General features: G+C 47.7%; 1 protein-coding gene across 4 annotated transcripts in view; it reads left to right on the top strand.

Annotated features, from left to right (window-relative positions):
* Nucleotides 1-20495, top strand: part of LOC101169909 (tetratricopeptide repeat protein 28) — a 111499-nt gene extending 91004 nt beyond the window's left edge. For 2 of the 4 annotated variants that reach the window (XM_023960667.1, XM_023960670.1), the window contains 18 exons: nt 7250-7359; nt 8236-8365; nt 8497-8724; nt 9370-9511; nt 10096-10215; nt 10595-10739; nt 10806-10985; nt 11059-11576; nt 11659-11906; nt 12422-12546; nt 12845-12922; nt 13000-13153; nt 13323-13399; nt 14517-14540; nt 14778-14907; nt 15370-15477; nt 15560-16142; nt 19341-20495. In XM_023960667.1, coding sequence (XP_023816435.1) covers nt 7250-7359; nt 8236-8365; nt 8497-8724; nt 9370-9511; nt 10096-10215; nt 10595-10739; nt 10806-10985; nt 11059-11576; nt 11659-11906; nt 12422-12546; nt 12845-12922; nt 13000-13153; nt 13323-13399; nt 14517-14540; nt 14778-14907; nt 15370-15477; nt 15560-16142; nt 19341-20208 — 3968 coding nt within the window. In that variant the 3' untranslated portion in view covers nt 20209-20495. The remainder of the gene's footprint in view (nt 1-7249; nt 7360-8235; nt 8366-8496; nt 8725-9369; nt 9512-10095; nt 10216-10594; nt 10740-10805; nt 10986-11058; nt 11577-11658; nt 11907-12421; nt 12547-12844; nt 12923-12999; nt 13154-13322; nt 13400-14516; nt 14541-14777; nt 14908-15369; nt 15478-15559; nt 16143-19340) is intronic. The other 2 variants (XM_023960668.1, XM_023960669.1) reach the window with 2 other exon arrangements.
* The last annotated feature ends 660 nt before the right edge of the window (nt 20496-21155 follow it).

Below are 21155 nucleotides of genomic sequence, written 5' to 3'. Positions count from 1 at the left end.
GCGGCTCCAATCGGCTGAGGTGCCATCCGGGAGGAGACCAGCGGGGGCGTGTGGCCAATGGAAGGGCCTTTGCCGGGGCTGGGAACGACCGGAGCGGCAAACCGAGGAGCGGATCGGAGGGGTCGCCGTCCTGAAGCAGCTGCAGCCCGTGCGTTCTTCCGACGCGAGGACGCGTCTCTGGCGGATCGGCGTGGGGAATGCGCGGCGGCGGACTGCTGAGGGGATCGCCGCACACCGTCGATCTCTCAGAGGAGGGGGATGGTGTGACGGTGTGGCACCGTCAGATGCCGAGGGGAGGCCACACCGGATTTTATTGTTTGTGTAATAATGTGTTTTGTTATTCATTGTATGTTATAATTTCCACCTGTGGTGCCGCCTGGCTGGGAATTGAGAGCAACGCCCCGTGGGTGTGGCATCCCACTTAAAGGTGAGCACTGCAGGTGGCGAAAAGAGAGGAGTGACAGAGTGTGCTGCGTGCTGCATGGCCCTGCGTGTAGCAACTGTTTATGAAATAAACACAGAACCTCCTCACCTTGGCTCCTCTGCATCCTTTCTCGGCGGGACCCCGCCACAGTAGGTTGTAGTTGTTGGTAGGTTGTAGTTGTTGCTAGGTTGTAGTTGTTGGTAGGTTGTAGTTGGTAGGTTGTGGTTGTTGGTAGGTTGTAGTTGTTGGTAGGTTGTGGTTGTTGGTAGATTGTAGTTGTTGGTAGGTGTGTGGTTATTGGAAGTTGTAGTTGTTGGTAGGTGTGTGGTTGTTGTAGTTGGTAGTAGGTTCTAGTTGTTAGTAGGTTGTGGTTGTTGGTAGGTGTGTGGTTGTTAGTATGTGTGGTTGTTGGTAGGTTGTGGTTGTTGGTAGGTTGTGGTTGTTGGTAGGTGTACGTTGTTGGTAGATTGTGGTTGTTGGTAGGTTGTGGTTGTTGGTAGATGTGTGGTTGTTGGTAGGTGTGTGGTTGTTTGTAGGTTGTGGTTGTTGGTAGATTGTGGTTGTTGGTATGTTGTAGTTGTTGATGGATTGTGGTTGTTGGTAGATTGTGGTTATTGGTAGGTGTGTGTTTGTGGTAGGTGTGTGGTTGTTGGTAGGTTGTAGTTTTTGGTAGGTGTGTGGTTGTTGGTAGGTTGTGGTTGTTGGTAGATTGTGGTTGTTGGTAGGTTGTAGTTGTTGGTAGGTGTGTGGTTGTTGGGAGTTGTGTCTCAGACTACATGGGCTTGAATTGTGGTGTGCCCCAGGGATCGATCCTGGGACCCCTTCTGTTCAACCTCTACATGCTGCCACTAGGGCAGTTAATACGCAGTAATAACATATCTTATCACAACTATGCAGATGATACTCAGATCTATGTGTCACTGACAACAGGTGAATATGGGCCGGTGGATTCTCTCAACCACTGCCTCCAACAGATTAGCGCGTGGATGCAGAACAACTTTCTCCAGCTAAACTCAGACAAGACCGAAGTTATTGTTTTTGGCCCACAGAAACAAAGAGAAATTGTCAGCAGCTACCTTCATTCTCTGTCTCTTAAACCCTCAAATCAAGTCAGAAATCTAGGGGTAATCATGGACTCTGACCTGAACTTTAACAGCCATATCAAGTCAGTAACATCAGCGGCATTTTACCACCTGAAAAACATTGCCAAAATCAAAAACATAGTGTCAAAGCCAGACCTGGAGATACTTATTCATGCATTTGTCTCCAGTAGGTTAGACTACTGTAACGGCCTGCTCACCGGCCTGTCCAAACGAGCTGTAAAACAGCTTCAGTACATCCAGAATGCTGCTGCTCGAGTCCTGACCAAAACCAGGAAGTATGATCACATTAGTCCTGTGCTCAGGTCTTTGCACTGGCTCCCTGTACCTCAAAGAATAGACTTCAAAGCAGCTCTGCTTGTGTACAAGTCTCTCCATGGCCACGCACCTAAGTACATCTCTGACATGTTAGTGCCATATGAACCATCTCGTACTCTGAGGACCTCAGGGACCGGCCTCCTGTTGATGCCCAGAGTCAGAACTAAACAAGGGGAATCAGCGTTTCAATATTCTGCAGCTAAAATCTGGAACAGCCTCCCTGAAGGCGTAAGACAGGCCTCTTCTGTGTTCATGTTCAAATCTAGACTTAAAACATTTCTTTTTAGCCGTGTATATGACTGAAAGGTCCTATCTGCACCTTTCTTTCCTTCCTTTCTTTTTAAATCTTTTTTTTTCTTCCTTTTCTTTTAAAGTAAATTTTATGTTGATTATTCTATGATGTATTGTGATTTTAATGCATTTTTCTGTTTTGTGAAGCACCTTGAATTACTTTGTGTACGAATTGTGCTATACAAATAAACTTGCCTTGCCTAGATTGTGGTTATTGGTAGGTGTGTGTTTGTGGTAGGTGTGTGGTTGTTGGTAGGTTGTAGTTGTTGGTAGGTGTGTGGTTGTTGGTAGGTTGTGGTTGTTGGTAGATTGTGGTTGTTGGTAGGTTGTAGTTGTTGATGGATTGTGGTTGTTGGTAGGTGTGGTTGTTGGTAAGTTGTAGTTGTTGGTATATTGTTGTTGTTGGTAGGTTGTGGTTATTGGTAGGTTGTAGTTGTTGGTAGGTGTGTGGTTGTTGGTAGGTTGTAGTTGTTGGTAGGTGTGTGGTTGTTGGTAGGTTGTGGTTGTTGGTAGGTGAGGTGTTGTTGGTAGGTTGTAGTTGTTGGTAGGTTGTAATTGTTGGTAGGTGTGTGGTTGTTGGTTGGTTGTAGTTGTTGGTAGGTGTGAGGTTGTTGCTAGGTTGTAGCTGTTGGTAGGTTGTAGTTGTTGGTAGGTGTGTGGTTGTTTGTAGGTTGCAGTTGTTGGTAGGTTGTAGTTGTTGGTAGGTTGTAGTTGGTAGGTTGTAGTTGTTGCTAGGTTGTAGTTGTTGGTAGGTTGTAGTTGGTAGGTTGTGGTTGTTGGTAGGTTGTAGTTGTTGGTAGGTGTGTGGTTGTTGGTAGGTGTGTGGTTGTTGGCAGGTTGTGGTTGTTGGTAGGTTGTAGTTGTTGGTAGGTGTGTGGTTGTTGGTAGGTTGTGGTTGTTGGTAGGTGAGTGGTTGTTGGTAGGTTGTGGTTGTTGGTAGGTGAGTGGTTGTTGGTAGGTTGTGGTTGTTGGTAGGTTGTAGTTGTTGGTAGGTTGTAGTTGTTGGTAGGTGTGAAGTTCTTGTTAGGTTGTAGTTGTTGGTAGGTGTGTAGTTGTTGGTAGGTAGTGGTTGTTGGTAGGTTGTGGTTGTTGGTAGGTGTACATTGTTGGTAGATTGTGGTTGTTGGTAGGTGTGTGGTTGTTGGTAGGTGTGTGGTTGTTTGTAGGTGTGTGGTTGTTGGTAGGTTGTAGTTTTTGGTAGGTGTGTGGTTGTTGGTAGGTTGTGGTTGTTGGTATGTTGTAGTTGTTGATGGATTGTGGTTGTTGGTAGGTTGTGGTTATTGGTAGGTGTGTGTTTGTGGTAGGTGTGTGGTTGTTGGTAGGTTGTAGTTGTTGGTAGGTGTGTGGTTGTTGGTAGGTTGTGGTTGTTGGTAGGTGAGGTGTTGTTGGTAGGTTGTAGTTGTTGGTAGGTTGTAATTGTTGGTAGGTGTGTGGTTGTTGGAAGGTTGTAGTTGTTGGTAGGTGTGAGGTTGTTGGTAGGTTGTAGTTGTTGGTAGGTTGTAGTTGTTGGTAGGTGTGTGGTTGTTTGTAGGTTGCAGTTGTTGGTAGGTTGTGGCTGTTGGTAGGTTGTAGTTGTTGGTAGGTTTTAGTTGGTAGGTTGTAGTTGTTGCTAGATTGTAGTTGTTGGTAGGTTGTAGTTGGTAGGTTGTGGTTGTTGGTAGGTTGTAGTTGTTGGTAGGTTGTGGTTGTTGGTAGATTGTAGTTGTTGGTAGGTGTGTGGTTATTGGAGGTTGTAGTTGTTGGTAGGTGTGTGGTTGTTGTAGTTGGTAGTAGGTTCTAGTTGTTAGTAGGTTGTGGTTGTTGGTAGGTGTGTGGTTGTTAGTAGGTGTGTGGTTGTTGGTAGGTTGTGGTTGTTGGTAGGTTGTGGTTGTTGGTAGGTGTACGTTGTTGGTAGATTGTGGTTGTTGGTAGGTTGTGGTTGTTGGTAGGTGTGTGGTTGTTGGTAGGTATGTGGTTGTTTGTAGGTTGTGGTTGTTGGTAGATTGTGGTTGTTGGTATGTTGTAGTTGTTGATGGATTGTGGTTGTTGGTAGATTGTGGTTATTGGTAGGTGTGTGTTTATGATAGGTGTTTGGTTGTTGGTAGGTTGTAGTTTTTGGTAGGTGTGTGGTTGTTGGTAGGTTGTGGTTGTTGGTAGATTGTGGTTGTTGGTAGGTTGTAGTTGTTCGTAGGTGTGTGGTTGTTGGTAGATTGTGGTTATTGGTAGGTGTGTGTTTGTGGTAGGTGTGTGGTTGTTGGTAGGTTGTAGTTGTTGGTAGGTGTGTGGTTGTTGGTAGGTTGTGGTTGTTGGTAGATTGTGGTTGTTGGTAGGTTGTAGTTGTTGATGGATTGTGGTTGTTGGTAGGTGTGTGGTTGTTGGTAGGTTGTAGTTGTTGGTATATTGTTGTTGTTGGTAGGTTGTGGTTGTTGGTAGGTTGTAGTTGTTGGTAGGTGTGTGGTTGTTGGTAGGTTGTAGTTGTTGGTAGGTGTGTGGTTGTTGGTAGGTTGTAGTTGTTGGTAGGTGTGTGGTTGTTGGTAGGTTGTAATTGTTGGTAGGTGTGTGGTTGTTGGTAGGTTGTAGTTGTTGGTAGGTGTGAGGTTGTTGCTAGGTTGTAGTTGTTGGTAGGTTGTAGTTGTTGGTTGGTGTGTGGTTGTTTGTAGGTTGCAGTTGTTGGTAGGTTGTGGCTGTTGGTAGGTTGTAGTTGTTGGTAGGTTGTAGTTGGTAGGTTGTAGTTGTTGCTAGGTTGTAGTTGTTGGTAGGTTGTAGTTGGTAGGTTGTGGTTGTTGGTAGGTTGTAGTTGTTGGTAGGTTGTAGTTGTTGGTAGGTGTGTGGTTATTGGAGGTTGTAGTTGTTGGTAGGTGTGTGGTTGTTGTAGTTGGTAGTAGGTTTTAGTTGTTGGTAGGTAATGGTTGTTGGTAGGTTGTGGTTGTTGGTAGGTGTACATTGTTGGTAGATTGTGGTTGTTGGTAGGTGTGTGGTTGTTGGTAGGTGTGTGGTTGTTTGTAGGTGTGTGGTTGTTGGTAGGTTGTAGTTTTTGGTAGGTGTGTGGTTGTTGGTAGGTTGTGGTTGTTGGTATGTTGTAGTTGTTGATGGATTGTGGTTGTTGGTAGGTTGTGGTTATTGGTAGGTGTGTGTTTGTGGTAGGTGTGTGGTTGTTGGTAGGTTGTAGTTGTTGGTAGGTGTGTGGTTGTTGGTAGGTTGTGGTTGTTGGTAGGTGAGGTGTTGTTGGTAGGTTGTAGTTGTTGGTAGGTTGTAATTGTTGGTAGGTGTGTGGTTGTTGGAAGGTTGTAGTTGTTGGTAGGTGTGAGGTTGTTGCTAGGTTGTAGTTGTTGGTAGGTTGTAGTTGTTGGTAGGTGTGTGGTTGTTTGTAGGTTGCAGTTGTTGGTAGGTTGTGGCTGTTGGTAGGTTGTAGTTGTTGGTAGGTTGTAGTTGGTAGGTTGTAGTTGTTGCTAGGTTGTAGTTGTTGGTAGGTTGTAGTTGGTAGGTTGTGGTTGTTGGTAGGTTGTAGTTGTTGGTACGTTGTGGTTGTTGGTAGATTGTAGTTCTTGGTAGGTGTGTGGTTATTGGAGGTTGTAGTTGTTGGTAGGTGTGTGGTTGTTGTAGTTGGTAGTAGGTTCTAGTTGTTAGTAGGTTGTGGTTGTTGGTAGGTGTGTGGTTGTTAGTAGGTGTGTGGTTGTTGGTAGGTTGTGGTTGTTGGTAGGTTGTGGTTGTTGGTAGGTGTACGTTGTTGGTAGATTGTGGTTGTTGGTAGGTTGTGGTTGTTGGTAGGTGTGTGGTTGTTGGTAGGTATGTGGTTGTTTGTAGGTTGTGGTTATTGGTAGATTGTGGTTGTTGGTATGTTGTAGTTGTTGATGGATTGTGGTTGTTTGTAGATTGTGGTTATTGGTAGGTGTGTGTTTGTGGTAGGTGTGTGGTTGTTGGTAGGTTGTAGTTTTTGGTAGGTGTGTGGTTGTTGGTAGGTTGTGGTTGTTGGTAGATTGTGGTTGTTGGTAGGTTGTAGTTGTTCGTAGGTGTGTGGTTGTTGGTAGATTGTGGTTATTGGTAGGTGTGTGTTTGTGGTAGGTGTGTGGTTGTTGGTAGGTTGTAGTTGTTGGTAGGTGTGTGGTTGTTGGTAGGTTGTGGTTGTTGGTAGATTGTGGTTGTTGGTAGGTTGTAGTTGTTGATGGATTGTGGTTGTTGGTAGGTGTGTGGTTGTTGGTAGGTTGTAGTTGTTGGTATATTGTTGTTGTTGGTAGGTTGTGGTTGTTGGTAGGTTGTAGTTGTTGGTAGGTGTGTGGTTGTTGGTAGGTTGTAGTTGTTGGTAGGTGTGTGGTTGTTGGTAGATGAGGTGTTGTTGGTAGGTTGTAGTTGTTGGTAGGTTGTAATTGTTGGTAGGTGTGTGGTTGTTAGTAGGTTGTAATTGTTGGTAGGTGTGAGGTTGTTGCTAGGTTGTAGTTGTTGGTAGGTTGTAGTTGTTGGTAGGTGTGTGGTTGTTTGTAGGTTGCAGTTGTTGGTAGGTTGTGGCTGTTGGTAGGTTGTAGTTGTTGGTAGGTTGTAGTTGGTAGGTTGTAGTTGTTGCTAGGTTGTAGTTGTTGGTAGGTTGTAGTTGGTAGGTTGTGGTTGTTGGTAGGTTGTAGTTGTTGGTAGGTGTGTGGTTATTGGAGGTTGTAGTTGTTGGTAGGTGTGTGGTTGTTGTAGTTGGTAGTAGGTTTTAGTTGTTACTAGGTTGTGGTTGTTGGTAGGTGTGTGGTTGTTAGTAGGTGTGTGGTTGTTGGTAGGTTGTGGTTGGGCTGTCAGTTGTTCGGCAGCGCTGCATCTGACAGAATCTAACCGAGGATCAGCGATGGCCCCGGAGGCCGCTCTGCCTCAGGCTGCCTGTCTTCAATTATCCAGTTTAATTGGATGTTTCACATCTTTCTGAAACCGGCCTCATCTCATTCTTACATAGTGTTGTTTCATTCAAATGAATGCTGGAAACGAGGGATTCACACTCTGTTCAGGTCATCCCTGAACCCTCTGATCTCCTGGATTTTCTGATCTGTGACGAGCAGAGAGGCATGAAGGAAAACATGGTGTTTGCTGTAGCGTGAAGAAAGCAGTTCTGGAACAGGAACCAGCGACTGCCATCACCTAAGACCTTCATTGCGGTTCCTTTCAGGTCTTCGTCTGGCGGAGCAGCTGGGCCTGAAAGAAGACGAAGCGAAGATCCGGCATGGCCTCGGCCTTTCTCTGTGGGCCGCCGGGAACCTGGAGGACGCTCAGCATCAGGTACGAACATCTTAAAGACGCCGAACACGTCCTCTAGGTTTTACGTTTTTTTCTATGTGAGTGTCTTCCATGTAGTGATGAAGTTAAAACCCTTATAATAGCTCCTCCCACATGCAGTGGGATTGACAGGAATTGACTGTATATGAGAACTGGACTGAATGACTCCTCCCCCCCCGGCGTTCCAAACAGGAAGTGGAAAATGAAGCCAAAATGCCACAGACTTCTATAAAGCTTTCTCAGTCATTCTATTGGTCAGGAGAACCGTTCTGGATCTGATACCATTTTAAACATCTTCTCCAGTTTATTTGGTGATACTTATATCTATTCAAAATGCTGTCAGGACGCTATTTATTTAATAATTTCTGAACGTCCTTCAGCATCTGACTCTTGTTTACCACTTCAACCTTCAACCACTAGGTGGCAGCAGAGAACACAGAGCCTCTCTGAACAGCTCTACAAAACAACAAGATCTCAGCGAGAAGCTGCGTGTTTTGTTGTTATGAGACATGAACTACTTAGTTTTTACTTATCTCACTCCTGATTGGTGAGAGCAGTTGCCATAGAAACATAGTTTCGGTGTCGAGCAGCAACTTTGAGGCAGGAATTGCGTTCGGCGTAAACGTAGCATCAAGTTGACTGAAAACTTTATTGGAATTCCACAAATTTTTCATAGAAGAGTTTACCGTTTCCATTAAATCCGTTTCAAGTCGCTTCTTTAAGTTGAGTTTATTTCGGACAGTTTTTAACATTTTACCTAGTCTTCTGTTGTGTTTACAGCACCACCTCGTGGTCACAGGGGACGGGCGTCTTCCGTAAAGCTAAAACTCAGCAGATGTGTAAATATTAGTGTTGTTGTTATAACGTTTGCTTTCTCAGTTGTACAGAGCGTCTGCGTTGTTTGAGATGATTCGTAATGAGACTCAGCACAATGTGGAGTACAAGCTCTCTCTGTTTGACCTGGAAACCAGCTCATACCAGGCTCTCCAGAGGGTCCTCGTCAGCCTTGGTGAATCGTACTTTTTCCATCTTTCGATTTTCCGTCATCATTGGTTTATATGAAGTGATGTTTTCCTTCTCTCTCAGTTTATTAAACTTTACCTGAAGGTTCCTGAATAATTTTGCTGATCTTTCACTCAGGACGCCATGACGAGGCGCTGGCGGTCGCCGAGCGAGGGCGAACCCGTGCCTTCGCTGATCTGCTGGTTGAACGGCAGAAAGGAAGTCGGCAAACAACGAAGGCCGACGCTTACGTTCCAGTGACAGTGGAGCAGATTCTGGAGACGGTGAACGGTCAGAAGGCCATGGTCCTCTACTTTTCCCTGGCTGGAGGCTTCCTGTACAGCTGGCTGATTTCTCCTGGCTCAGGTACCAGGTAGTGGGAGGAGCTTGGTGATGAGGCACAACCAGAAAATAAGTAGGAATGGTGATGGAAAGACTCATATTTGAACCTGTTTCTAGCATTTATGTCCCCTTCATTTGGTGAAGTTGTTCCCAAAAGAGCCTTTATTGTCGCCTTTATTCAACTTCTACAAATCAACAATTGTTTGTTGTTTCTTTGGATTTGCATTGCATTGGATTGCATTTTCCTTTGAACAACCTTTTTCTTTGGAAACTAGAAGCCTAAAAACATGAAACGTGACCTTCAGCCGCGTACAGACCTGTTGTCTGACATCAAACTGGTCTGTGGCCTAAAAAGGTTAGACGCTTCTGCTTTGGTGGACCATGAACATTAAAGATCTTTGATCTCACAGCTAAAAGTCATCAGAAGCGTCACCAAAACCTAGAGATAAACTAAACACCAGCTGCTGTTGTTATAGTCAGATTGTATTGCGTGATGCTGAAGGAGAGGAAGCAGCAAATGAACCAGAGTAACAGCGCCCTCTGCTGTTAAAGGAAATTCCCTTCAGTGGATCAACTCCACGTCTGACTTATCCTGAAGCTCGGATCAGAAATGTTCAGACAAATGTGTCTCAGGTTCTGACTGACCCATCTTCCTATGTCGATCCAAAGGGATCCTGAAGTTCAACCAGGTCAATCTGGGCGAGGCTGGACCAGGAGGCTTGGAGGAGTGTGGGGGGAGTCCGCCGTGCTCTCTGGAGCAGTACATCTACAACGCCAGAGAGGCTCTGGGGGTGGACAGCCACCACAGCAGGTGAGTTTGTCATCTGCAGGGGAAGAAATCCAAAAACTGGCAAAGTAACCAAAGAAAACCAACAAGTCTGTCTGCTGAGGAGAGGAATGACTGAAGCTTTAGTCACATGACCTGTCTGGGGGTTGACCCGTACGGGTTCTGCAGGCTTTTGGGTTTTCCCGGTGTGTAGAGGATCGTAGAGAAGAGCGGCTGCATCTGAAGGGAAGCACAGGTGTGTCTTTCAGTTTACCTGTGGCTCATACGGCCGCCTCAAGAGACGTCAGGAAAATGGAACGTACCATTGTGAAGTGTTTGTAAGGCTAATGGAAGTCACATGCTCTCATGGCGTATGGCTGATGCACGGCGTCCTTACGCCACAGTCGCTCTGAGTTCACTACGACCTGTCGTCTGCAGCACGCCGCTAGAAAAACCGTGCATTCAAACATTTTGTCTCATTTTCTCATCGCTAACAGAGTTACTGAGGGAACAAAAGCAAGCGACTCTGTTAGAGGATTTGATGTAACATTTAGAAAAAGCTGCAGGGGGGGGGTTTGAAGTTTGTTCAAACGCGTCTCAACGGTGTTTGAATCTTTCCGTGTTTGCAGAGTTTGTTCCAACAGTGAGACGGAGAGCGAAGCCGGAGATCTTCAGTTTGAGGAGCTCGGCTCCTCCGCCGACCCCACCGGCTACCTCCGCATGGTGTCCAGAAACAACCTGTTCAACAGGTGGGGGTTAGCCGCTGATCCATCCGTCTGGTTTGGGTTTGTGTCTGTTTTTCATACGTTGATAAAAAAGAAACCAACATTTTGGCAGAACCTCCCAGGTATGGTAACACTTGGACAGATTTTGTATAAAATAACATAACAGTTATCCCGGTTACACAAATACCAAAAGCCGTCCATAAAAAAATCAAATCCAGCTCAAAGGTTCTCTCCAACAGTTTCTGCTTTCCTGACTTTTCTACGACCTTTGCTTAAAGTTGGAGCACAAACGCCGCCGTTGTTCTTGCTTCCTGTGTTTGAAATGGTCTCTTCCTGTTTAAAAACCAATCTGAGCCTGTAGGGGGCACTGTCTCACCTCTCCTTGGTCTGTGGCGTGTTCTAGGAGCTGTCACAGCGTGACCAGTCTCTCCGGCGCCACGTTCTCTCCCGTGAAAGATGGATGTTCTCCTCCTCCAGGCCGACGGAGCGGCACCGGCAAACCTCCGCTGCGAGCGCTGTACGACTTGCTCGTGGCGCCGATGGAAGGGGTACGCCCGTGTCACGCGCTCCACGCGGCGTCCGGGTCCGGCCTCTCATTCACGCTGTCCCCTCAGGGCCTCATGCACGGCGGCGGGCCTGTCGGCAGGAACAGGCAGCTGGTCCTGGTTCTGGAAGGAGAGTTGTACCTGATTCCGTTCGCCTTGCTCAAAGGCAGCTCCTCCAACGAGTTCCTGTACGAGCGCTTCGGCCTCATCGCGGTTCCTTCTCTGGCGGCTCTGGGCGCGGCGGCGAAGGCAGGTGGCACAGAAACGTCTGCTGTTTGGTTTGAAGCTGCTTCTTCATGAATCTCTGCTTCCTGCTGAACAGCCTCCTCCTCGCCGTGGCGCCCCCCCTCACTGCTCAGACGGAGGCTCGCTGGCGGCGGTGGTGGGGGCTCCTCGACTGCCCCCCAGCATCATGGACCGCTGGCTGTGGGGGCCCTTACCCTCCGCTCAGGAAGAAGCCCTGTGGCTGGGGGAGCAGCTGGGGTGTCGCCCCCTGACCGGCGCCAAGGCCACCAAGGAGCGCGTCCTAGCGGCGCTGAGCCAGGCGGAGTGCGTTCACTTCGCCACGCACGTATCGTGGAAGCTTGCCGCCCTGGTTCTCGCTCCCGCTCCAGAGGTCGCTCAGGGGGAGGGGCCGAGCGGCCGAGCGGATCAGCGCCACACCGGCTCGTTTCTGAGGAGTGGCGGCGGCGGACTCAGAGTAGCAGAGGAGGGGAGTGAGGACGGGGGAGGCGTGTGTGACGTGGAGAGTGTGTGCGACTCCCCCCCCCTTCAGGACTTCCTCCTCACCGCCGCAGATGTTCTGGACCTGAACCTGACGGTCAAACTGCTGGTTCTGAGGTACCGTTCAGATCACAGTGGAACATTTTCCAGCCTGTGGGGTTTGATGGCGCCCTGTGACTTCTCCTACTGCCCCCCCTAGGATGTTCCCGGAGTCCAGCGGCAGGATCACGGCCGATGGCGTGGTGGGGCTGACCCGGGCCTTCCTGGCTGCAGGAGTGCGTTGTGTCTGCGTCTCGCTGTGGCCCGTTCCCGCCGCCGCCTCCAAGCTGTTCACACGCCACTTCTACACAGCCTTACTGGGCGGGGCCAAAGCCAGCGCCGCGCTGACTGAGGCCATGAAGGCGCTGCAGAGAAGCAAGCAGTTCTCACACCCGTCCAACTGGGCCGGTGAGCAGAACCGTGCGGTCAGAGCCGCAGCAGGCTTTGCAGTCGCATCAAGTCAGGATGTTAAGCAGCAGATGTCCTCTTAGCGCCCTACCCGCCAGTTTTAACTGCACCCCCTTAGTACATAACCACAGACACATGCACACACACACCCTCACAAACACACACACGCATTTCACAAGGAAGGTGCCGTCCAACACAAGAGGCCTTCAGCTCTCATCTGTTTGCCAAGCTGTTGGACAAGACAAGTTAAAAAAAAAGTCAGGATTTTAAAAAGGTGGTTTGCTGCCCCCTACAGGCCAGAACCATCAGTCCTCATTTAGATTCAGCGTGTAGACAGAACGACCAAAACATGTTTGTCTGTCTCACCTTTCTAAACGTGTCATGCATGCACCATGGCAGACACCAGGGTGAGAAAGTGCTGAGTCATGCTATACTCAGCTGATGCTGTTTTCCTAACCGTGTCTGTGGAAGCATCCCTGTTACTGCACATGCTCAGTGGCCCCGCTGTGCTGCAGGTTACATGTTGATCGGCAGCGACGTGAAGCTCAACAGTCCCATGTCGGTGGTTGGTCAAGCTCTGGCAGAGATCCTGCAGCACCCGGACCGAGCCAGAGATGCTCTGAGGGTTCTGCTGCACCTGGTGAGGTTCTGGAAGGTCCTGAGAAAAAGATGGATGGATGGATGATAAACAATCAAACTAAATTCTAAATTCTGAATGCTAAATTCCTTTTTTTTATATATTTTTCTCCATGTTGAGCTTCAGTCAGATTCTGCAGTGACATCATGTATCCATTAGATGTAGCTGTTTTATAACAAATGGCTGACACTGCAGCATCACTGTGGATCCATCTTCATCCTGTTGACGACTCACTGCTTTCACAGTGTTTCCTGTTTATATCATTGTTCTTTACCTTTGCGTGACGCGTTCCTGTGTGCAGGTGGAGAAGTCTCTGCAGCGCATCCACAGCAGACACTGTAACCCCATGTACACGTCGCAGCAGAGCGTGGACAACAAGGTTCGTCTTTTTGTCTTTGTCAATAAAGTTCAGAGGCATGTCTCTTCACGAGCCCTCCCTCCTCCTCCTCACGTCAGGTTGGGGGGGTCCCCGGGTGGCAGGCCCTGCTGGCTGCCGTGGGCTTCCGGTTGGATGTCTCCTGCGTCGGACTCCCTGCCGCCGTCTTCTTCCCAACGTCGGACCCCGGAGATCGCCTGCAGCAGTGCAGCTCCACGCTGCAGTCTCTGCTCGGTACCTGCTCCTCTGTTCACCTGCAGCTTCTCCTTTCAGCTCACTTCCTCTCCTGCAGGTTCAGAATGAAGGAACATGTGGAGAATTTGCTAGAACATTTTTCCAACCCATCAAAAAACAGACTCCCAGGAAAAAATGAGGTTCTAACAAAGCCCCTCTGCCCCCGCAGGTCTGAGTCCCGCCGCTCTGCAGGCACTCTGTAAGCTGGTGTCCGCGTCCGAAGCTGGAGAGCAGCTGGTTCAGAAGGTACGAGTCGGAACCGTCCCGGTCCTAAACTCATGGTCACACGAAGGACGCGGCGTCCAGAGCTTTAGCCGTGTTTGTGACCTGCATGGCTGCATCCCGTCTGTGTGATCATAATTTTAAAATAAGACAAAAACATCACATTAGGGGCTGTGTAGAAGAAGCTTAAATGGAGAAACCGCTGCATGTGGCAGCAGAAAGCTCAGAAAAAGAAAGAAAGTTGGATTTTTTGGTCGTAGTGATGTTTTTTTTTTAACCGGCGCCACAGCCACTTCCTTTACCTCTGAGTTAACTTACCTGTTCTTGTTTTAATATTCTCTTATTGTGATTATAGACTTTTTTTTACACTTAAAAAAATGTAGTGGCATGTATGCGACTGTTTGGACTATTTTCAGCGGTGGCTGAGACCCGCCATCGCAGCAAAACAGCAACTGTGACATAAAAGAAACGCTGAAAATAAAAGAAACGCTACAAATAAAAGAAACTGCAAAAAAAAGAAACTCTGCAAATAAAAGAAACGCTGAAAACAAGAGAAACGCTGCCAATAGAAAGTCACAGTGGAACTGGAGTATCGAGGAACGATTTTGCCGATGCGCCGCTGTGAGAGGAAGGAGAAAAAAGAACAGGATTGGAAAACAAGAAAATAGTGAAGATGTTGGCGTTCAGTGCGGCTCTTCGTACTTTTTAACGTTGGTTTGGCCGTGGAGTCGCAGCTGTGAAGGTAAACTGGAGAAAGCCGCTGTGCAGAAAGACACGGATGAGTTCTGCAGCAGAACCCAGTTCCAGGAACCTTATTCCATGATCGTGTAAACAGTGTGGTCATTTTACACGATCAGCTTTATGATTTTAAATATGAAACCGTTCCATGTTTATTAGAAATTAATCTCTAAGCTCAAATAAAAGAAGGAAAAACTTCAGCAACCAAAAAGTTTCCATCTTTGGACCTTTCAGCAAACTCCAGTCCTGGTTGAGCTCAGCAGCTAAAACACCTTCTTGTCTCGTCCTTCATGCATGTTGAGTGGTTGCTTTCCCGCCGTGGTTCTGCTGGTCCGTGTCGGGTCTCACGGAGGCAGAAAAACACTAAAGTTCTGCTCTGTTCTTTCACGCTCGCTGCAACCAGGCGGTTAAGAACGTGGCAGCAATGGTGAGTACTGGATTCTGACCCAAACCCGTTCCATTGCACACTTTCAGTTAGAAAAGGTTAGTTCAGTGAGAATCCAAACGGTTCACAGTTTGTGTTCAAGTGGATCAATACGGGCCGAGCTTCTCCTAAAGGAACCACAAGGGGGCAGCATGGAGCTCTTCTCCAGACAGTTCTAGTCTCTCTGAATGGTTCTTGTGTTCCATGTTACCTTCATCTCACGTCTTGGTTCCTCTGAAGCTTCATCAGGTTCTGGTCCAGCTGCAGTCCGGAGACAAAGAGCAGGACTTCCCGCTGTCCCCCGTCCAGGTGTCCATCGGCGTGCAGCTCTGGAGGCTCCCGGGCTGCCACGAGTTCCTGGCTGCTCTGGGTGAGTCTGGGAGAACGCCAAGCGCCGGCGTCTCCATCAGAACTGTGGAAGATCCGGTAAAAACCGGGCCGAGGATCGGTGACAGAACTTCTGCTGCGCGAGCTACAGTCTGAATGAACAGAGGAGCAGCTGACTGGTAGCTTCCATGAAGGCGGTCTCCCATAGCAACCAGACAGTTTTATTAACTGATGACTGAGCCGAACCAGTTCTAGAACCCAAATGACCCTTTGTGCTGAAGAATCGGAGAACTTCAAATGTTGGTTTGTGTAAAACAAACCCCTTTCATTCGGTGCTTCAAACCTTTGGGTTGGTAGCTTGACTCCGCCCACTCAAGAACAAAGCATTGAATCAATTTGATCATGGTTCAAAGGAAAACATGAACTCTGTTTATAGTTCCTGATACGCTGTGTGTTTGTGAATCCGAGCTGATGCATGATGGGTAACGTGTTCTCCTCCTGTCAGGTTTTGACCTGTGTGAGGTCGGCCAGGAGGAGGTGGTGCTGAAGACGGGGAAGCAGGCCGGCAGGAGGAACCTGCACTTCGCTCTGCAGTCGCTGCTCGCTCTGTTTGGTGAGAACTGCCCCAGCAGAACCGCCCCAGCAGAACCGCCCCAGCAGAACCGATAACTGGTCTCCTCCTCTCTTTGCTTTAGATTCCACGGAGCTTCCCAAACGTCTGAGCATGGATAGCTCCTCCTCCCTGGAGTCCCTGTCCTCCTCCCAGTCCACCTCCCAGCCGCAGTCTTTACCCCCCCTGCTCTCTTGTGACCCCCCTCAGCCGCCTTTCGTCCCCCCCGACAGCCTCTCCAGTGACGCCATCTCCGTCTACAGCCTCAGCTCCCTGGCCTCCTCCCTCAGCTTCCTGTCCCGCCCCGAGCCCGCCGGAAGTGACATCATCAGCCAGAACCCGCATCAGCAGGACCAAGACCGCCACTGTGGGGGGGCCTGCCCCCCCCTTCACCACGGCGGCTCGTTGAGAGGTCGCCTGAGCAGTCAGGGAGGGGAGGATGAGTATGAGGGGTTCTCCATCATCTGCAGCGAGCCGCTACGGCGAGGAGGGCGGGACATCCACACGCCAACGGCAGGGCAACATCATGGCAGGGGCGGGGTTGGGAGGTCTGCGGGGGGGCGTCCCTTGACCATTTCCTCCAAGGGGAGCATCAGCACCCCCACCTCCCCGCTGAAATCAACCCCGATGTCCTTAACGGCTCCAAACAGCCCCCCCATCCAGGAAGTGTACGTTTCCGTCCCTCTGACGGGGAAGGGGGGGGGGGGGGGTCAACACCATCTGATCTAATTATTGTTACTATTTTTGATATTATTGTTTTGCGGCTAAATTGTTTTTATATTGAAATTTCGGACAAAGAAAAGCTTCGTAGGATAGAGCTTTTTCTAGTAGAATTCTCTCTAGTTTTGTCTAGAAAAGTTTCAATTCTGAATTTAGAAAAAAAAACAAAAAAAGAAAGTGTTTAAAATCCTACATTTTTAGCCCTAAATCATAGCTAAACTGGAGATTCAAATCTTTTTAGGGTTTTGCGTTCAATTCAAACACTAGATGACATTAAGGACCCTTTTTGTTGTAGTTGGAGCTAACGTAGCATGTTAGCTGAAGGGCCGTACAATAAAGATTTATTCAATCAGTATTTTTATAAACATCGAGGGGAAAAAAAGAAAACTGGCAACAAACCCACGTCTGACATGAAGCCTCTGTTCAGCCTGCTTAAGTTATGAAACATGCTAACGCTAACGTCCACTGATTCATTTCAATTCAATTCAATTTTATTTGTATAGCCCAAAATCACAACAACAGTCGTCTCGATGGGCTTCGAAGTAAAACATGAACTCAAAAGGATCACGAATACAAAGAGTTCAATAGGAAAATACTAAAATGAACTAACAAACTGACTAAGCTATACTGGCATCCCTGCCCTTAGACCCCCCTTCGCGGTAAGGAAAAACTCCCAAAAAAACCGGATTCCGGAAAAAACGAAGAAACCTCAGGGGTGCCCACATGAAGGAGGGATCCTCCCCCAGGACGGACAGGCGATTTACCAGAAATCTTAGAGAAGAATTAACTTATCTAAATCTACAACTACATATATAAAAGTCCAGCAGACGAGCTTCATCCAGCCGTGGTTGGGGGGACAGTCAAAGGCGCGAGTCGAGCCGGAGGCAGGATCCACAGCCAGGTGTAGGAGCAGGAGCAAAGGCGAGGTAAACGGTCAGGAACTGGAGCACGGATGAGCCAACAGGAGTCTGGAAGCACTCCCACTCCCCAGGAGGGGAGAGGAAAAGAGGGACAATACATGAATCGCACTGCACCAAACAGAGGCATGGAGAACTAAATGATAAATTATGATCAAGAATAGAGGAGAGGAAGGGTAGAAGTAAAAAAGGAAAGAGGACAGAACCCCAGTGTACCATAGTTACCCCAGCTTCAACTTCTAGCAGCCTTTTAAAAGAAATAGTTATTATTAAGTTTAATTTAAACAAACTAACATTAAGTTAAATAATCTCTGAATACTAACTAGTCTGACAATAAGCCTGTCCAAAGAGGAATGTTTTTTGGGGAGCCAGTTTAGCTCGTGCTGGTTTGCGGCACCTTTCATCCGTGAAACCAGGGTTCGACTCCAGGCTGCTCCCTGTTCCCTTCTCCACCTCTGCCGGTTCCAAGCCCGGTTTGAGAAGGTTGCGTCAGGAAGGGCATCCGGCGTAAAACATTGCCAAATTTACCATGCGACTTGTTCGCTGTGGCAACCCCTGATGGGAGAAGCCGAAAGTGGAAGGAAAGAGGAATGTTTTCAGTCTAGCTTTGAATGTAGAAACTGAGTCGGCCTCTCTTCCATGAGCTGGGAGTTTATTCCATAAAACAGGGGCTTGGTGGCTAAACGCTCTACCTCCAACCGTACTTTTACTAATTCTAGGAACCACAAGCAGTCCTGCATTTTGCGAGCGAAGTGTTCTGATTGGTTGGTAAGGGACTATGAGGTCCTTAATATAGGACGGGGCCATTCCATGTAAGGCCTTATAGGTTAACAGGAGGATCTTGAACTGGATTCTGGAATCAACTGGGAGCCAATGGAGCGAAACTAACACAGGAGTGATGTGATCTCTTCTGCTGGTTCCTGCTAACAATCTAGCTGCTGCGTTCTGAACAAGCTGGAGACTTCTTAAGGAACTCTTAGGACACGCTGCTAACAAGGAGTTACAGTAATCCAGCCTCGACGTAACAAATGCATGGATGAGTTTTTCAGCATCACTCTTAGAAAGTATATTTCTGATCTTAGCAATATTCCGCAGGTGAAAAAAGGCAGTTCTACACGCCTGAGATATGTGAGCCTTAAATGATAAATCCTGGTCAAGTAAAACCCCAAGGTTTCTAACTGTGGAATTGGGGGCTATACTTATACCATCCAGGGAGACTATCTGAACAGACAGAGTATCTCTGAGGTTTTTAGGACCAAGTATAATGACCTCAGTTTTTTCTGGGTTCAGGAGGAGGTAATTAATTGTCATTCAGGTCTTGATGTCACTGATGCAGGCGTTCAGTTTCTCTATCTGGTCATTCTGGTCAGGCTTCATGGATAAATACAACTGCGTATCGTCGGCATAACAATGAAAATTAATGCTGTGTTTCCTGATTATGTTTCCTAGGGGTAACATATAAAGCGTAAACAGGATCGGTCCCAAGACTGAGCCCTGTGGGACTCCATAGTTGACTCGAGTGCACTGAGAGGAATGTCCATTTACATTAACGAACTGATACCTATCAGACAGATAGGATTTAAACCACTGGAGAGCAGATCCTCTGATCCCTATGTCCTGCTCTAATCTATGGAGTAAAATACCGTGGTCGATAGTGTCAAAGGCAGCACTGAGGTCCAACAGGACCAGAATAGAAAGTAGTCCCTTTTCTGAGGCCAATAACAAGTCATTAGAGACTCTAACTTGTGCAGTTTCCGTACTGTGGTGAGGTCTAAACCCCGACTGAAAGTCTTCAAAGTGGCTGTTGTCCTGTAGGTGGCAGTAAAGCTGCTTAACTACAACTCTTTCTAGGATTTTAGAAATAAAGGGCAGGTTTGATATCGGTCTATAGTTGGCCAAGATGCTAGGATTTCCTCAAAACCCTGAAGATTCTCGTCAGTTACTGAAACGAAAGGACAGTAAATAAAAAATAACAATTAGCAAATGGAAACTGGACTAAAAATGCAGTGCTACTGTAGCTACAGCTACAAAAAACATATTTTAAAAATCTGCAGATTTCTCAGATGTTTTAAAATGACAAAGATTTTAAAAATCTTTATCTTACAAAACTGTAAAGAGTTTCATCTTCCTGTTTGTTTGTTTGTTTGTTACACAAAGACGTTCAAATTCCTAAACTGCATCATTTTAAAGGTTTTTGGGTTTCCTGTTAAAATGTTTCTCTTTCTGCAGCTCGCCGCCTCAGCAGAGCGGCAAAGGAAAGGCCAGCAGCTCAGAATCGGACCAGTCCAGCACCGAGACGGACAGCACGGTCAAATCCCAGGAGAGGGCGGGGCCTGTGGGTCAACTGGACCCCCAGGTTCTGGCCCAGAAGATCCTGGAGGAGACGCAGAGCCACATGCAGGCCGTGGAGAGCCTGCAGAAGCGGACAGGAGGCGCCGGGAGACACACCGAGGGGCGGGGAGACGTACACGCCCGCCACGTGTCACGGTCTACGCCCACAACCCCCACCCTCAGCCCCAGAGGGGGGGCGTTTCGGCCGTCAGAGACGAGCGCCTTCAGCAGACCCCACAGCCGGGCGAGTCTGAAGGCGTCCTCCTCTCCTTTGTCCGTGTCCAGCCGTCATTCGCGGCTCTCCGTCTCCACGCCTCCTCCGGCTCCGCCCAAACCGCCATCCCGCTCCTCGTCTCTGCAGAAGCTGGGCGGCGGTAGACCTGCTGAGAGGCTCCGCCCCCATCCACTCTCCCGTTCCTCCGTATCGTCCACTCCGTCCATTTCCCCCGAGCCGAAGCACGACTTCAAATTCAAGGAGACCCAGAACTTCTGGGTCAGCCAGACCCAGGAGGAGCGCAGCCCCCCCCGCCCACTCTGGGGGGAGGGCAAGAAGATGAGCGCCGTCCAGAAGGATGTTCTGGGTTTGCTGAGTCTGTCGCCGGGACGCGATCAGGACAAGAGTAATGGCGGCAACAGACCCAACGGTCATCAGACGCCTGAGGCCAAACCGCCCGTACCTCTGACTTCGGCCCCGCCCACAAACTCTAAAGGGAGCGGCTTCAAGTTCCTGAAGCCGGGTCATTTCTTCCCGTCCTCCAAATGCTGAGTCTGGCGCTCGTCCTGCTGACTCTGCAGTTTTCCTGAGCTGCTTTTTTATAGGATCCTGCTGAAGAGAAGAAAAACTTTCATACGTTTTTCTACCGGCTTGTTTTTGGGAACGACCTGGAGGTGAGGGCGGAGCCTCCTCCAAACTCTCCAGGGAGGAGTCTGAGCTCAGAGCTGCGTCTCCCTGGAAACGCCCTCAAACCGCCAACCTTTGTGCAAGTTTTGTAGAAATCAGACTTCATTTGATCTTTATTTGTAATGAAAAAATAAAGAATATTGTGAAAATCATTTTTCTATGTCTGATTAGCAACATCTGTCTGTTCAGGAGCTTCAATTACAGTCAGAAAAGTTCAAACTAAAAACGAAATCAAACGTTTTCAAATGAAAGTTTCTCTCTGAACCACCGGAGCTGCCATCGTTCTTGACTTCACTTCAACCTTTTGCTTTGACAACGGAGAAAACAGGAGATTCTTGGTGCGATCTCAGCAGATCCTTTTCATTAAGATGCAAATATTAAATGATTTGTTTTACTTTTTACTGATGTAGATTAGTGCTGACATTTATCCAAAATTATAACCGAAATCTCAAATGTCTGAATAGAATTTAAAAAATATTTAATTGCGATTTAAATCTCAAAGAAAATCTTCAAAGTTAGACTTGGTTTTAACAAATGTGGGGAAATGTTTTAAACATTTAACATTTAGGTCTATTTAAGTACTGGTTGGAGTTATGAAATACAAAATATCTGTTAACTTTCAAAGCAATTTTAATCGTTTTTAAATATCACTTTAATGGATGAAAAGGAATCATAAAAGTAAAATCTGATTCCAATTTCTGTATGTTTGTTGTACAGCCCAAAGGGCTATTAGGTTCAAATATCGCGACATTTGACTCAAGTTAATCATCTGATAGTGCGTCACACTTCCAGTTACAAATTAATTTTAATAA

This window comes from Oryzias latipes, chromosome 12 (genome assembly GCF_002234675.1).
Source record: "Oryzias latipes chromosome 12, ASM223467v1".
Classification (NCBI taxonomy): Eukaryota; Metazoa; Chordata; class Actinopteri; order Beloniformes; family Adrianichthyidae; genus Oryzias; species Oryzias latipes.
The sequence above is the reverse complement of the archived record's forward strand: the minus strand, read 5'-3'. Positions and strand labels throughout refer to the sequence as shown.